General features: G+C 46.2%; 1 protein-coding gene across 2 annotated transcripts; it reads right to left on the bottom strand.

Moving 5' to 3' along the window:
- Nucleotides 1-195: 195 nt before the first annotated feature.
- LOC134862736 (protein GPR108-like) lies at nt 196-10,683 on the bottom strand. 2 transcript variants are annotated; one of them, XM_063880800.1, is made up of 18 exons: nt 10,300-10,683; nt 9,283-9,402; nt 9,024-9,074; nt 8,719-8,813; nt 8,366-8,436; nt 7,695-7,843; nt 5,830-5,892; nt 5,640-5,741; nt 4,930-5,063; nt 4,706-4,781; nt 4,553-4,626; nt 4,225-4,342; nt 2,383-2,513; nt 2,263-2,306; nt 2,136-2,185; nt 1,883-1,966; nt 1,633-1,754; nt 196-1,414 (listed from the first exon to the last, which is right to left on the bottom strand). In XM_063880800.1, the coding sequence occupies exons 1-18, from the start codon at nt 10,390-10,392 to the stop codon at nt 1,327-1,329; spliced, it is 1,665 nt and encodes a 554-aa protein (XP_063736870.1). In that variant the 5' UTR covers nt 10,393-10,683; the 3' UTR covers nt 196-1,326. The 2 variants fall into 2 exon arrangements, with proteins under 2 accessions (XP_063736870.1, XP_063736871.1); XM_063880801.1 differs by having other exon boundaries at nt 8,719-8,810; nt 10,300-10,667.
- Between the last annotated feature and the right edge of the window lie 5,273 nt (nt 10,684-15,956).

Here is a 15,956-nt window from a genome sequence, read left to right as displayed (position 1 = left end):
AGGAAAAATGTTCTCTTGATCTTTTCTCTCAGATGTTTTAGTTTTTCTCTTAAATTTCCTACTCTATAATCTCAGAGAACCTTGTGTATTTTTCCTCTAAAGTAACATTTTAAATCCTGAAATGTTCCCCCCCCCCCCATCAGCTCTGTAAAAGGTTAGATTAAACACTGAATCATTCCACACAGTAAATACACATTTCCAGAACACCAGCTTTATTGTGACAGTTCACACAGACATCACACCTTCGCTGTAACTTCCTGTTCCCTCTCAACCATCACACCTGTACAGGTAGCCTCCTCTCATTTGCTGCATCCTCGAAAAGAATCAGAACAGAACGCGTCTCAAAGCCTCCTCCTGAAAGTGCCTTCCTCTCGGTGTCCTCAGTCCTATTTACATCTTTTAAGTCTTCAATAATTAATAAAATAAGCTTCACATCTAGAGCACAAAAGTAAAACCGAAAGCCAGAGGATTCAGAACTCATCCGTCGGGTCTCTCCTCTGCGCGCGCCCCCCCCCCTTCTGGTGATTAGAGATGTATTAAGGTCTGGGCTTCACATACACTAAAGCATTCAATTACAGCAGCGGCCCGACTCTCAGGAATAATACTGAAATATAACATTTCAATACGCAATAAGAAATATATTCAAATAGACAACCTTTCATATATTTCCATTCATGGGAAAACAGAGTAACATATAGCGTACAGTGTTGTTGTGAAGCTGGAAAACGACCTGTGAGAGCGGGAAGAGAACGTGTTGAAAGGAAGCTTTGGTTTCATCATGTGGAGATCATCCGCTGTATACTGGTGTCCCAGAAGTCCCATTGGACCAGTTGCCTTCAGGGCCCTCCACAGGAATACCACACCCTCTGTGTTGTTGTGGCGGCTGGATGACTCCAAAGCTTCCTTTCTAAATGTTAAAGATATACTGATTTAGCCTTTGGTCTCCAGAAGGGAAGATAAAAAACATTACAGTTGATTTAAAGTCGTCTGACATTCACACTCACACAGCACAGGTACGACCGGCAGCAGTACCGTTTAAATAGCCGATATAAACACACCCGAAAGCAAGTCACTAAAATGATAATTATCTTTGGGGAGAGGGACATTAGAGACCCCCATCCGTCCCTCCACAGTTTCTGGGTGGAGTGTTTTCGAGGAAATGGAGAGCGTCCAACAAAATTTGTCTTTTTGTTTTTGCATAGCCAGACAGTGGACAGGACCACTGCAACCTCTCCGAGAGTTCAAAAGGGAATCTGGTGTGGGAGGAGGGGGCTTGGTCCATGTTGAGTACCCCCCACCTCCTCCTCCAAGGATGCAGGTTCAAGCTCACAAGGTGGACTCTTTCGGGCGATCGCGTCCGTTACAAGTCTTCTTCACTTTGGAGATTCCCTCCAGAGCGCCGGACTCAGTCACTCTGCAGGAGGGACAAAGAGTGAGTATTCAAAGGAGGACATCAATTACAGCCAATCAAAACACACCAGCTTCTGCCATCAGCTCCCCACACCTGTTCATAGAGAGGACATGAGTCGCTTACATTTAAAAGAGCGACCATAAATCAATGACGGTTAATTAGGAGGAATTCTTTAGCCAATGCATCCATAAACCACATATTAAAAGTCATGGTGCGCTCACACTTCATCCATCTCCACGTCCTCCTCGTCCTGGGGAAGCTGCAGGTACGGGTTGTTGGACGCTGGTCTGAACTTGTAGCCCGTCAACACGAAGAAGATCAGAGTGGAAACCTCCACTAGAAACTGCAGAGACACAAGAATCAAATAAATTAGGATATTTAAGAACGAGGTATCCTCCTTTGTATCTGTTAGTATGTCCAAATCTACATGTGAGGGCATCAACATAAAGTGTGTTGTTGTTGTTGTCTCACCTCGTAGCACCACTGCCACTGGAACGGCATGGTGACCTTCAGCAGGATGGCGATAATCCTCGTGAAGTAGATATAACACACAATCTGAAAATCACAGGGAGGAATATTAAAACATAAACCAAAGCAATACAAACTGAGTACTCCACTTTCTGACTGAAGAACTGAACTCCAACTAGAATAATCTGTAGACTACAACTCCCATGATGCCACAGTGCCTCGCCGCCACCACCAAACACAGCTGGGCCGCACTCACCATCACATAATAATGCCTGAACAGTTTGAGCTTCTCCAGATTCATAGCGGCTGAAAGAGATAGAGCCAGAGTTAAACAAATAACTGGGTTTAATGAAAGCTTCACGCTGCATCTGAGGTGGACTCACCTTTGCCATCGGTGCTGGATGCCTCCTGCAGGTGACGGATGGACCTGAAAACACAGCAACGATTGAGATCTGCATACAAACACAGCTAGTGGATGTTGTAATAAAGATTAAAACACTGACCAGACGACGGGGAACAGGATGGCTCCGCAGCATATGAGGTCCACCAGGAACAGGATCTCCTTCCACAGGTAGTACTCGATGGAGCCCTCCTCTGTCGACTCGATGATGATGTACGCCACGTTAGCCAGGACCTGCAGCAACACAAACTCTGAGTCTAAAACAACTACAATCACACACCTGTTTGCCAGGCCCGCACACATCTACTGTTTCCCAGGCCCGCACACATCTACTGTTTCCCAGGCCCGCACACAACTACTGTTTCCCAGGTCCGCACACAACTACTGTTTCCCACACACAACTACTGTTTCCCAGGCCCGTACACAACTACTGTTTCCCAGGCCCGCACACAACTACTGTTTCCCAGGCCCGCACACAACTACTGTTTCCCAGGCCCGCACACATCTACTGTTTCCCGCACACAACTACTGTTTCCCAGGCCCGCACACAACTACTGTTTCCCAGGCCCGCACACAACTACTGTTTCCCGCACACAACTACTGTTTCCCAGGCCTGCACACAACTACTGTTTCCCGCACACAACTACTGTTTCCCACACACAACTACTGTTTCCCAGGCCCGCACACAACTACTGTTTCCCAGGCCCACACACAACTACTGTTTCCCTGGCCCGCACACAACTACTGTTTCCCAGGCCCACACACAACTACTGTTTCCCAGGCCCGCACACAACGCCCGCACACAACTACTGTTTCCCAGGCCCGCACACAACTACTGTTTCCCACACACAACTACTGTTTCCCAGGCCCGCACACAACTACTGTTTCCCAGGCCCGCACACATCTACTGTTTCCCACACACAGCTACTGTTTCCCACACACAACTACTGTTTCCCTGGCCCGCACACAACTACTGTTTCCCAGGCCCGCACACAACTACTGTTTCCCACACACAACTACTGTTTCCCACACACAACTACTGTTTCCCACACACAACTACTGTTTCCCACACACAACTACTGTTTCCCACACACAACTACTGTTTCCCTGGCCCGCACACAACTACTGTTTCCCACACACAACTACTGTTTCCCACACACAACTACTGTTTCCCACACACAACTACTGTTTCCCTGGCCCGCACACAACTACTGTTTCCCACACACATCTACTGTTTCCCACACACAACTACTGTTTCCCACACACATCTACTGTTTCCCAGGCCCGCACACAACTACTGTTTCGGCCACACAACTACTGTTTCCCTGGCCCACACACATCTACTGTTTCCCAGGCCCGCACACAACTACTGTTTCCCTGGCCCGCACACAACTACTGTTTCCCGCACAAAACTACTGTTTCCCACACACAACTACTGTTTCCCTGGCCTGCACACAACTACTGTTTCGACCACACAACTACTGTTTCCCCGCACACAACTACTGTTTCCCTGGCCCGCACACAACTACTGTTTCCCACACACAACTACTGTTTCCCAGGCCCGCACAAAACTGCTGTTTCCCTGGCCCGCTCACAACTACTGTTTCCCGCACACAACTACTGTTTCCCACACACAACTACTGTTTCCCACACACAACTACTGTTTCCCACACACAACTACTGTTTCCCACACACAACTACTGTTTCCCAGGCCCGCACACAACTACTGTTTCCCTGGCCCGCACACAACTACTGTTTCCCAGCACACAACTACTGTTTCCCTGGCCCGCACACATCTACTTTTTCCCCACACACAACTACTGTTTCCCAGGCCCGCACACACCTAGCGTTTCCCAAGCCAACAACAACGGTTTCCTGGGTATTTTAACAATTTTGTATTACTACTTTGACTTAGCGTACTTCTTCCACAACAACACACTCTCACCTGCAGAGGGATGACGATCATGAAGATCTTCTTCTCCTTGTCAGACAGGATGTATTTAACGAAGGCCCAGCCAGTTCCGATCAGAGCAAGGGTGATGAAGAGAAGCGCCCCCTTCAGTCTGAAACATTAAATATACACACAAGTCCTAAGCTTTAAATACTTTACTGTATATAATCTCTGCCTATTAGACATTCATATAATGCCATGGAATCATGAATGTGTTATGTATGCAAAACATTAATAAATCAGGACAAAAACAGTGTTTTTTGCCTTCTTGGGCCCTAACACGGCTAAATATTGTGTTAACTTAATAAGAAATGGTACTTACAGGTGAGTGATGTAATACATGACGGCCCAGCCTTCAATGGGATGGCCCTCAGTGTTGATGAAGTGATAGTTAATCTGAGGCACAGAGAGATTAATCCACATTAAAGATGAATTTATATATAAAAACAGATAACACTTTCAAATATGTACTTACACTGTGGAAAACCAGGGAGATGGACTTGGTGAAAGCGAGCGCTGCCATCAGCCAGTGGATCTTAAACACACTGTACCTGCAGGTAACAAATGGCACACATTGTTGGTGAGGCTGGGATTGTTCACTGTAGCTGATAACACAATGACAACCTTTGAGCTCTGAGCTCTAACTGAGTTCCTCTGGCCTCAGCTGAAACTAAGAGGTGTTAGTGAGTCAGTGTTTACCTGTGCTTCATCAGTGTGTAAACCCAGACCATGGCAGCGGTGAAGAAGACTCCGGCCATCCCGATGTAGAGGCGTGAGAGAGGGATCTCTGCTGCAGACAGGTAGCCTCCGGGGTTCTGCTCCGTCACCTCCACCTGCAAAACACAGTTACAATATGCTCACATCTGAAACCACTAAACAGCTGGGGAGGAGGTCTGAGGAGAAGGTCTGAGGAGGCAGCAGAGCTACAGTAGTTTGGAGTCAATAAAGCAAAAGATGTGGGAGGAGATTCGTTCTTCAGCTCTTTAGGAAAACTGATAGACTGCACACAAATTGTACGATGCATTATTAACAATTTACTTTTAAACCAGACTATTTAGAAAGCTTATGATTAGACCGATGTGCAAAGGCAGATTCCCCAGCAGGAATGACAATAAGTAATGTGAAAAAACTCAGTTAAAGAACTACTACCTCTAATTTCATAACCTTCATTTGTTCTCTTACCTTTTAAAACGTTCAAAATAAATGTCTACCCCGGATGTGTTCTTATGTCTTATCAACAGAAGCTCTCCTCTACATTTAACAAGTTAGCCTTTTCCATCGCTTTCTCCTCGCTGTAACGCTGTGGAGTGCTTGTGTACTCTTCAGCACAGGCATGCTCATCACTGAACATGCAAAGGAACATGCTAAGGAACATGCTAAGGAACATGCTAAGGAACATGCTAACTCACAGAGAAGTAGTAGGGCAGCTTGATGACGGGCCCCTTGTTGCGGCAATAGTGGAACTTGAGGGTGTAGAGCCCCTCGGCCAGCAGGCTGAACACGATGTGGAACTGAGGAGGGAAGGAGGAGAGTTTCAGCCGACAGGAAACAGAACCCAACATTTCACATCTTTTTTTTGGGGGGGGGGGGGGGACTCACGCTGAAGTTGTAGGAGCCGTTCACTTTGTCCAGAGCTAACGTCATCTGCTTCACTTTGTCCAGCTGAAAGCACACACACATTACAGCTGTTAGAAATCTACCAGCACACAGGGTTTTTCCACAGAGATACAGGATGAGACGAGAGGATGAGATGGAACGGGATGAGACGGGAGGAAGAGATGGAACGGGATGAGACGAGAGGATGAGATGGAACGGGATGAGATGGGAGGATGAGATGGAACGGGATGAGAGGGGAGGATGAGATGGAACGGGATGAGACGGAGGATGAGATGGAACGGGATGAGATGAAACGGGATGAGACGGGAGGATGAGATGGAACGGGATGAGATGAAACGGGATGAGACGGGAGGATGAGATGGAACAGGATGAGAGGGGGGGATGAGATGGAACGGGATGAGACGGGAGGATGAGATGGAACGGGATGAGATGAAACGGGATGAGACGGGAGGATGAGATGGAACAGGATGAGAGGGGGGGATGAGATGGAACGGGATGAGATGGAACAGGATGAGACGGGAGGATGAGATGGAACGGGATGAGACGGGGGGGATGAGAGGGGAGGATGAGATGGAACGGGATGAGACGGGGGGATGAGAGGGGAGGATGAGATGGAACGGGATGAGACGGGGGGATGAGAGGGGAGGATGAGATGGAACGGGATGAGACGGGGGGATGAGATGGAATGGGATGAGAAGGGAGGATGAGATGGAACGGGATGAGACGGGAGGATGACATGGAACGGGATGATGACATGGAACGGGATAAGAGGGGAGGATGAGATGGAACGGGATGAGACGGGGGGATGAGAGGGGAGGATGAGATGGAACGGGATGAGACGGGGGGATGAGAGGGGAGGATGAGATGGAGCGGGATGAGACGGGGGGATGAGATGGAATGGGATGAGAAGGGAGGATGAGATGGAACGGGATGAGATGGAACGGGATGAGACGGGAGGATGACATGGAACGGGATGAGACGGGAGAATGAGATGGAACAGGATGAGAGGGGGGGATGAGATGGAACGGGATGAGACGGCAGGATGAGATGGAACGGGATGAGATGAAACGGGATGAGACGGAGGATGAGATGGAACGGGATGAGACGGGAGGATGAGATGGAACGGGATGAGATGAAACGGGATGAGACGGGAGGATGAGATGGAACAGGATGAGAGGGGGGGATGAGATGGAACGGGATGAGATGGAACGGGATGAGACGGGGGGGATGAGAGGGGAGGATGAGATGAAACGGGATGAGACGGAACAGGATGAGACGGGAGGATGAGATGGAACGGGATGAGACGGGGGGATGAGAGGGGAGGATGAGATGGAACGGGATGAGACGGGGGGATGAGAGGGGAGGATGAGATGGAACGGGATGAGACGGGGGGATGAGATGGAATGGGATGAGATGGAACGGGATGAGACGGGAGGATGACATGGAACGGGATGAGAGGGGAGGATGACATGGAACGGGATAAGAGGGGAGGATGAGATGGAACGGGATGAGAGGGGAGGATGAGATGGAACGGGATGAGATGGAATGGTATGAGACGGGAGGATGAGACGGAACAGGATGAGAGGGGAGGATGAGACGGAACGGGATGAGAGGGGAGGATGAGACGGAACGGGATGAGAGGGGGGGATGAGAGGGGAGGATGAGATGGAACGGGATGAGATGAAACGGGATGAGACGGGAGGATGAGATGGAACGGGATGAGAGGGGAGGATGAGATGGAACGGGATGAGAGGGGAGGATGAGATGGAACGGGATGCTATACGATACAAAGGCTTGTTGTTTCCACTGTGAAATGCAAACATATATACAGAAGTGGATCCCGTTACCTGGAACCTGTTACCCTCTCCATCGGCCGGCTCCTGCTTTTCTTTCTGAACTTCTTGGGTCACTTTGTCTTCCTCTTTTGGGGGTTCCCCCCCCCCAACTGCAGGAGCTGCAGGAGCTTCAGGAACAGCCTCCCTCTCTTTCCTCACACCTGCAGGAAACAAATACCCCTCATATTCATCGGGCTTCAAAAATCTGACTAAAAACTGATTTCACAATAAAAGCATCCAAAAACTGACTTCAAAGTAAAAGCAACCCTTCAGTGGACGTGATTCATTCAGTCAGTCTGTCAATAACAATTAAATAATAAAAGTGAACATTTAAATTTAATTAAAGAACACTTCAATTTCCATTTGTGTGAGTAATGAATAATACAAATACAGTGTATTATGTATATGTTTGTAGGACCAATCTGACTTACTAACTTCTTGTTTCCAGACCAATTTTATTTCAAAATAAAAGCCGAACCTCAGACTCTCTATCTGAACGGTTTTCAAAATAAAAGCCTGAGAAGATGTCAAATTAAAACGGTGTTTCCCTCAAAACAATGAGAAAATAATTGTACAGATATCCTCGAAATAATGAGAGATATGAAAGCCCATAAATCCCCTCCCGCTGGGATGTGATTGGATGTAAAATGCTTCAGATTTAGTGAGGGTGTGAAGAGACTCACCTTGAGGCGGCTGCACCTTTGGCTTCGCTATCAGTAGGTTGTCCTGGTCCCCCATGACTTTCACATTGACGCTACACACACACACACACACATATTATAAAGTCATGTTTTACATCAGATACACACTTCAGGAGTGTACACACACACACACACACACACACACACACACACACACACACACACACACACACACACACACACACACACACACACACACACACACACACACACACACACACACACACACACACACACACACACACACACACACACACACACACACACACACACACACACACACACACACACACACACACACACACACACACACACACACACACACACACACACACCTGAGCGTTTTGATGTCGATGAGAAACAGAAGGAGAGGCTCGCTGTTGGTGGACTTGGGGAGAGTGAGGGGACACACGTCCGTCTCCTCCGCCTGCAGAGGAAGTTACAGAAAGCACAAAAGACGGTAAAATGATCACAGAGAGAAAACACACACTCTGTCGTCAGCTGATGGAATCATTTCTGAACCTCATACTGTAAAACTCTAGAGAATCGTGAAATCATGAAATAATGTAAACTAAATACAAACAGGTCTGATAAAACAGCATGCAGTTTCCTGGTCAGATATTTATGAGGAAGTACTCACTGTGTAGGATAAGACTCCGTTCACTCTGGACCTGGAGAGGGTGAACCCGAGCTGCACAGAGGAACAGAGAGGGGGGGTTACTCAAAGAGGATTTTCAGAATAAAAGCAGTACTTCAATCTCCAGGAGAAGGTTTGAGGGATGGATGCAGGTCGTCAGGGTGTTTCCTCCATGCTTTAATGTTTCTCATACTCTGCTCACCCTCTGTCTGAAACCAGAGCCCCTAAAGGCGCAGCGGTTGTGTGAAGGAGTGTTTCTCACCGGGTACGCAGTGTAGTTGGTGAGCTGCTCAGAGATACGCAGAGACACCAGTTTCACGTCCAGAGTCCCGTTGGCATAGAAACCAAAGTTGTTGAGGTCGACGGAGGACCGGGTTTCATTCTGAGAGGAAAATAAAGATTAATGGAAGTTTGTTTGAAGAGCAAATTCAGCTGATACTGTTAAGGATCAATCATTATAAAACAGATCAGAGATATTATTCTGAAATGGACCAATCAGACAATGACTACTTTTACTGTCGCTGCTTTAAGTACATTTAGAGAGTACTTTCTACTTTCACTGGAGGAACATTTAGAATACTTTCACTGTGACAGAGTATTCCTACACTCTGGTACTTCTACTTTACTCAAGTACAAGACCTGAGTACTTCTACTTTTACTAAAGTACAAGATCTGAGTACTTCTACTTTACTCAATTTCAAGACCTGAGTACTTCTACTTTACTCAATTACAAGACCTGAGTACTTCTACTTTACTCAAGTACAAGACCTGAGTACTTCTACTTTACTCAAGTACAAGACCTGAGTACTTCTACTTTACTCAAGTACAAGACCAGAGTACTTCTACTTTACTCAAGTACAAGATCTGAGTACTTCTACTTTACTCAAGAACAAGACCTGAGTACTTCTACTTTACTCAAGTACAAGACCTGAGTACTTCTACTTTACTCAAGTACAAGACCTGAGTACTTCTACTTTACTCAAGTACAAGACCTGAGTACTTCTACTTTACTCAAGTACAAGACCTGAGTACTTCTACTTTACTCAAGTACAAGACCTGAGTACTTCTACTTTACTCAAGTACAAGATCTGAGTACTTCTACTTTACTCAAGTACAAGATCTGAGTACTTATACTTTTACTCAAGTACCAGATGTGAGTACTACTACTTCTTCTGATACATTGCATCACTGATTAGCATATTAGCTAATAAGCTGCTGCTACTCTACATAGCCTCCCTGCTAACACATCGTAGCCTGCAGTTAGAGATGTTAGACTCACGTTCAGGGTGAGTTTATGGATCCTGGCTTCGGATCCAGTCAGCAGCAGGAGGAGCAGGAACCCTCCCGAACAACACACTCCCCTGGTCGCCATCTGTGTACCTTTATCTCCAGCTACAGCCGTTAGCTGCTAACGTTAGCAACACTCCCTCAGATAAACAGCTAACAATGCTAACAGTTTACGAGGCTACACGCAGTGCTAATCCTTAGATACACTCCTTTGACTCTTTAGTAAGGTCTTTTATGGTCAGATTATAAACCTTCACTGTGTTTTCCGGCTCTTTTGTGGTTTCATGGCGGAAGGTAACAGCTTCCTGGAGCAGAACACAACAGCGAGGAGCGGACACACGCGTCACTTCCGCTTCACCTGCATCTAATGGAAGGCGATAACGCACAACATGTGTTTTAACACAGTATAAGTATGTTTCAGACACATCATAAGTGTGTTAGTGTATGTATATGATTTATAAAAGAGATTTACATTCACAGCCCTAAACCGTGTGTTATTACTCATGCATAAAGTCCAGTGTCACCACTTCCGCAGTTGACTATACCTTTAACTTTCTGTAGATCCAGTCACATGGTTCACTTTTTCACTCCACGTAGATGTTAGTCGGGTTGCCAGGTCTGCACAGATTCAGTAAGGGGTTGCCATGTCTGCACGGATTCAGTTTGACATTTTGGACACGTGGAAGGAAAGTGCATGATGCGCAGTGGGGGAAAACGTAATAAGAGTCTAAGTAAAGTACCACTACATTCATCTTAAAATACTCCATTGCAACCCAGTAAACATGCACAACAGCTTTTTGCACAATTGTGTTGCATATGCACTGCCTGGCCACAAAAACAGGGCACACTCTAACACCCGTTGGACCGCCTTCAGCTTTACGGCACGCATTCTCTGTGGCATCGTTTCCACGAGCTTCTGCAACGTCTCAACATGTATTTCTGTCCTGCATTATTTTTTGATCTTGTATTGATGACGGGAGATTAAGACCACTGCTCAAAGTCTCCTCCAGCACATCACAAAGATTCTCAATCGGCTTTTTTGGGGGGAAAGATTCAGATTTGGTTTTTTTTTAAAGACAGATTCTTTAGGGGGAAAATTGGAAAATCAAATCTGGAAAAAATATCTGAAGTTGAAAAGAAAATCAAAAGGAAAACAAATTGGGAAAAAAGTGTGAATTTTTTAAAAGACGATGATTAGGGCCACATGAAGGAGTTAGAGGTCAGATTTTTCCTAAATGTCGACTTTTGAAAGTTGCACACTTTTCTCCCAATTTGTTTTCCTTTTGATTTTCTTTTCAAACTTCAGATTTTGTTCAGAGTGCAATTTCCCACTATTTCTTCAAAATGATCACAAAAAGATTTTTAATCCAAATTTCTACTTAAAAAAGTGTCCCACTACTTTCTCATTATTCTAACTCCTTCTCCATGTGGCCCTTTTTCGATCCCTCGGAGGTGTGGGGGTGGGCACCCTAAGGCTGGCCGGTCCGTTAGCCCCCTCCTCACTGACAATCTTTTCAAATGTAATTTTACATCGACAGAATGTGTTGGATGTTTGTGTTGTGAAACTACCCAAAAACAAACAAACCCGAATTGATGAAAAACCACTTTTTTTTGTGTCTTTTTTGTTGTGCAAAAGAATGATGAGGAAACAACAACATTCAATGACATAAAGTGAAGTTACATCAGAATCACATATTATGTGATTTTTAAGAACTGTGTTTGGTCATTGGAGAACTGTCTGGAATTGTCTGACATCCTCCAGACTCGGACCCTCATCCCACAGCCTCCCTGGTAGGGTGGGGGGGGGGGGGGGGGGGGGGGTGCAGGAGCAGCTGCAAGAGGGCGAGCAGGAGCAGGGGATAGAGGTGCAGGAACAGGAGGTGAAGGTGCAGGAACAGCTGGAGGAGGAGCTGAGGCCGGTGGAGGAGCCAATGGAGGAGCTGGTGGAGGATACATCTGTTGTTCCACCTGTAGATCAAAGATACAGATCCAAGGAATCAATCTGGAGAAAATAAAAGCAGAGTGCTTTATGGACCTTCATAGCGTTACGCTAACGTGTTACCTTTAAGGAACTGCACCTGCGTGTCTGCTCTGTAGCTCCTGGGCAGCCTGGATGTTCCTCATCCTCATCAGGATCTCCACAGCCACGCTCACGGCCGCCTCCTCCCCGTAGCTCTGGATCATCCTGGTCACCGTTTCAGTGCGGGACGCCTCCTCCAGCCTGGCTTTAGGCACCGGTCTGCAGCCATCCAACACCTCCATGGAGAGGTACCACTTCAGGGTCTCGAAGTCCTGTTTGGTGAGATCCTCCAGAGTCCCCAGCAGCAGCTGAGGGACCACCATGTTCCCTCAGAGCTACGAGAGGGGATAGAGCTGAGGAATGAGTCCTACACCTGACATGACTCAGCATTTCATCACTTCCTGTCCCCTGGTCTGGAGGTCAACGTTAGCCACCTTTAAGTTATTTTGTTTCTTTCAGCTGCACTAGGTCTTTATGCTCTCAATGTTTTTTTATCCTTTTTTTGGGGGGGGGGGGGGGGGGGGGTGGGTAATATGCTGATATCTGCTAGTCAAATACTTAACCTCATTCACCTGTAGTGTCACTGCCAGTCAAACTTGAAGAAGTAGCGATCTAGATATCCTGCCTTTTCCTCCTAAAGTGTGAAAAGAGCTGCACCACTGTGTACTACATTTCCCATAATGCAAGTCTCCTCCACAGAAGACAAACTCTGAAGATGGTGAAGGAGGATTTTCAACAACCTGGCAACTCACAACCTATTGTTATTAATCTACCAACAGAAAGATCCTTATTTACTTATCAATAAACACTTTTACACGTTTTTAATGACAAACAGAAAGTAACAGGATTATAGATTTTATAAATCTGAACAGAACCACTTCAATATATCTGAGTCAGAGGGACTTCCGGTTTCACCAACTCCTGCTGTGACAAAAATTCTATATCTTCAAGTTTCAAACACAAAACTTCTTACCGTGTGAGAGACAGAGAGACAGAGAGACAGAGAGACCGAGAGACAGAGAGACAGAGAGAGAGAGAGACCGAGAGACAGAGAGACAGAGAGACAGAGAGACCGAGAGACAGAGAGACAGAGAGAGAGAGAGACCGAGAGACAGAGAGACAGAGAGACCGAGAGACAGAGAGACAGAGAGACCGAGAGACAGAGAGACAGAGAGACAGAGAGACAGAGAGACCGAGAGACAGAGAGACAGAGAGACCGAGAGACAGAGAGACAGAGAGACAGAGAGACCGAGAGACAGAGAGACAGAGAGACAGAGAGACAGAGAGACCGAGAGACAGAGAGACAGAGAGACAGAGAGACCGAGAGACAGAGAGACAGAGAGACCGAGAGACAGAGAGACAGATAGACAGAGAGACAGAGAGACAGAGAGACCGAGAGACAGAGAGACAGATAGACCGAGAGACAGAGAGACAGAGAGACAGAGAGACCGAGAGACAGAGAGACAGAGAGACAGAGAGACCGAGAGACAGAGAGACAGAGAGACCGAGAGACAGAGAGACAGAGAGACAGATAGACCGAGAGACAGAGAGACAGAGAGACAGAGAGACAGAGAGACAGAGAGAGACCGAGAGACAGAGAGACAGAGAGACAGAGAGACAGAGAGACCGAGAGACAGAGAGACAGAGAGACCGAGAGACAGAGAGACAGAGAGACAGAGAGACAGAGAGACCGAGAGACAGAGAGACAGAGAGACCGAGAGACAGAGAGACAGAGAGACAGAGAGACCGAGAGACAGAGAGACAGAGAGACAGAGAGACAGAGAGACAGAGAGACCGAGAGACAGAGAGACAGAGAGACCGAGAGACAGAGAGACAGAGAGACCGAGAGACAGAGAGACCGAGAGAGAGAGAGACAGAGAGACAGAGAGACAGAGAGACAGAGAGACCGAGAGACAGAGAGACAGAGAGACAGAGAGACAGAGAGACCGAGAGACAGAGAGACAGAGAGCAGGGAACACTTTACTTTCACTTTCAACCGGAAGTTAATTCCACAAAGTACACACTGAAGTACTGAGCGTGCAGTAAAGTACACACTGAAGTACTGAGCGTGCAGTAACGCGTACTTAAAGTACACACTGAAGTACTGAGCGTGCAGTAAAGTACACACTGAAGTACTGAGCGTGCAGTAAAGTACACACTGAAGTACTGAGCGTGCAGTAAAGTACACACTGAAGTACTGAGCGTGCAGTAAAGTACACACTGAAGTACTGAGCGTGCAGTAACGCGTAGTTAAAGTACACACTGAAGTACAAAGTGGCAAAACATTGAAATATTCAAGTAACAGTACCTCAAAAGTAAGTACAGTAATGGAGTCAATGTACTTCCTTTACAGCTCTGCTCATAACCACGTCAATACTTATATTCCTGACCTACATTTTTTAAAATTCTCAATTATATTTGAACAGCAACTGCATTCGGAGCCTTCATTCGAATGCAACTAATATGAAGAAGTTATAAAACAGAAAAGGAAAACAAATTCATTAAACTAAAAATAGTGAAAATAAAAATGTGTTTTTCTGTCGAATGAATATTTGCTGCTTTATGGAGAAACTCTGATACACACACTTCTGCATGAATTAAAGTACAAATGAATCCATCAAATGATTTTGACAAATGAAACAAACGTATCCTCAAAAGTATTACGTATCCACATGGATTACTGGAGTAGTGGTCAGTGCTGAGAGGGATCAGGGAAAACCAGCTGCTTTGTTCCCAGTTAAGTGCTGTCGGAACCAGTGGCGGCTGGTGGAGTTTTCTCCAGGGGGGGCTATAACTCCAAAATGTATTAAAACAAAGCATGCATACATGTACTAAGGTATCAAACCAGTGTATTTACATACATGAAAACAACAACAACAACAACATTATAGAGAGATAGAAGTGCAAAGAGAAACAAGTGCGATATATAGAGTATGTTCAGTATATGCAGCTAAGAGGGATTATGTAAAGATAAGGGCAGTATAAAGAGGGGGGAATAATTGGCATAGTATAAACAGATGTAGTATGAACACATATACAGATGGTCACCAATCAGACAATGTCAACGAACGAAACAACTTTACTCATCATTAACTATGAAATGTTTATCTTGCACATCTAAAAGAATATATACATATATTTCAAATATTTGTATTTTATTATTTCATTTTTATCTCATTTGTTTTATGTCTTATTCAAGGAAATGTGGTGAGAGGTGAGTGGTGGGGCGGCGCCCTAGCGCCCTCTATTGGCCAGCCGCCACTGGTCGGAACTAGAAATACGTTCAAGCTGCACAACATCGCCATCGAAGCTTCGAAAACCACCACCAATAACAAGTACTGCCAAAACAAATGGCTCCTCTATGCCTATGAGAAGCATGAAGGAGCAAAATATTGTTATCATATTGGCTACCATTACTGCCAATATTACAGCCCACAATACCGCCACCAGTACCGCCACCAGTACCGCCACCAGTACCGCCACCAGTACCGCCACCAGTACCGCCACCAGTACCGCCACCAGTACCCCCACCATCACAGGCAAACATTTGTGCATCCTTGAGGGCAGATATGCGATCGACAATATCTTCAATATCTAACACCCTCCATGAGTGTCTAGACAGGTTGCAC

Source organism: Eleginops maclovinus, chromosome 4, assembly GCF_036324505.1.
Source record: "Eleginops maclovinus isolate JMC-PN-2008 ecotype Puerto Natales chromosome 4, JC_Emac_rtc_rv5, whole genome shotgun sequence".
Taxonomy (NCBI): Eukaryota; Metazoa; Chordata; class Actinopteri; order Perciformes; family Eleginopidae; genus Eleginops; species Eleginops maclovinus.
This window is presented reverse-complemented; position numbering and strand designations above follow the sequence as displayed.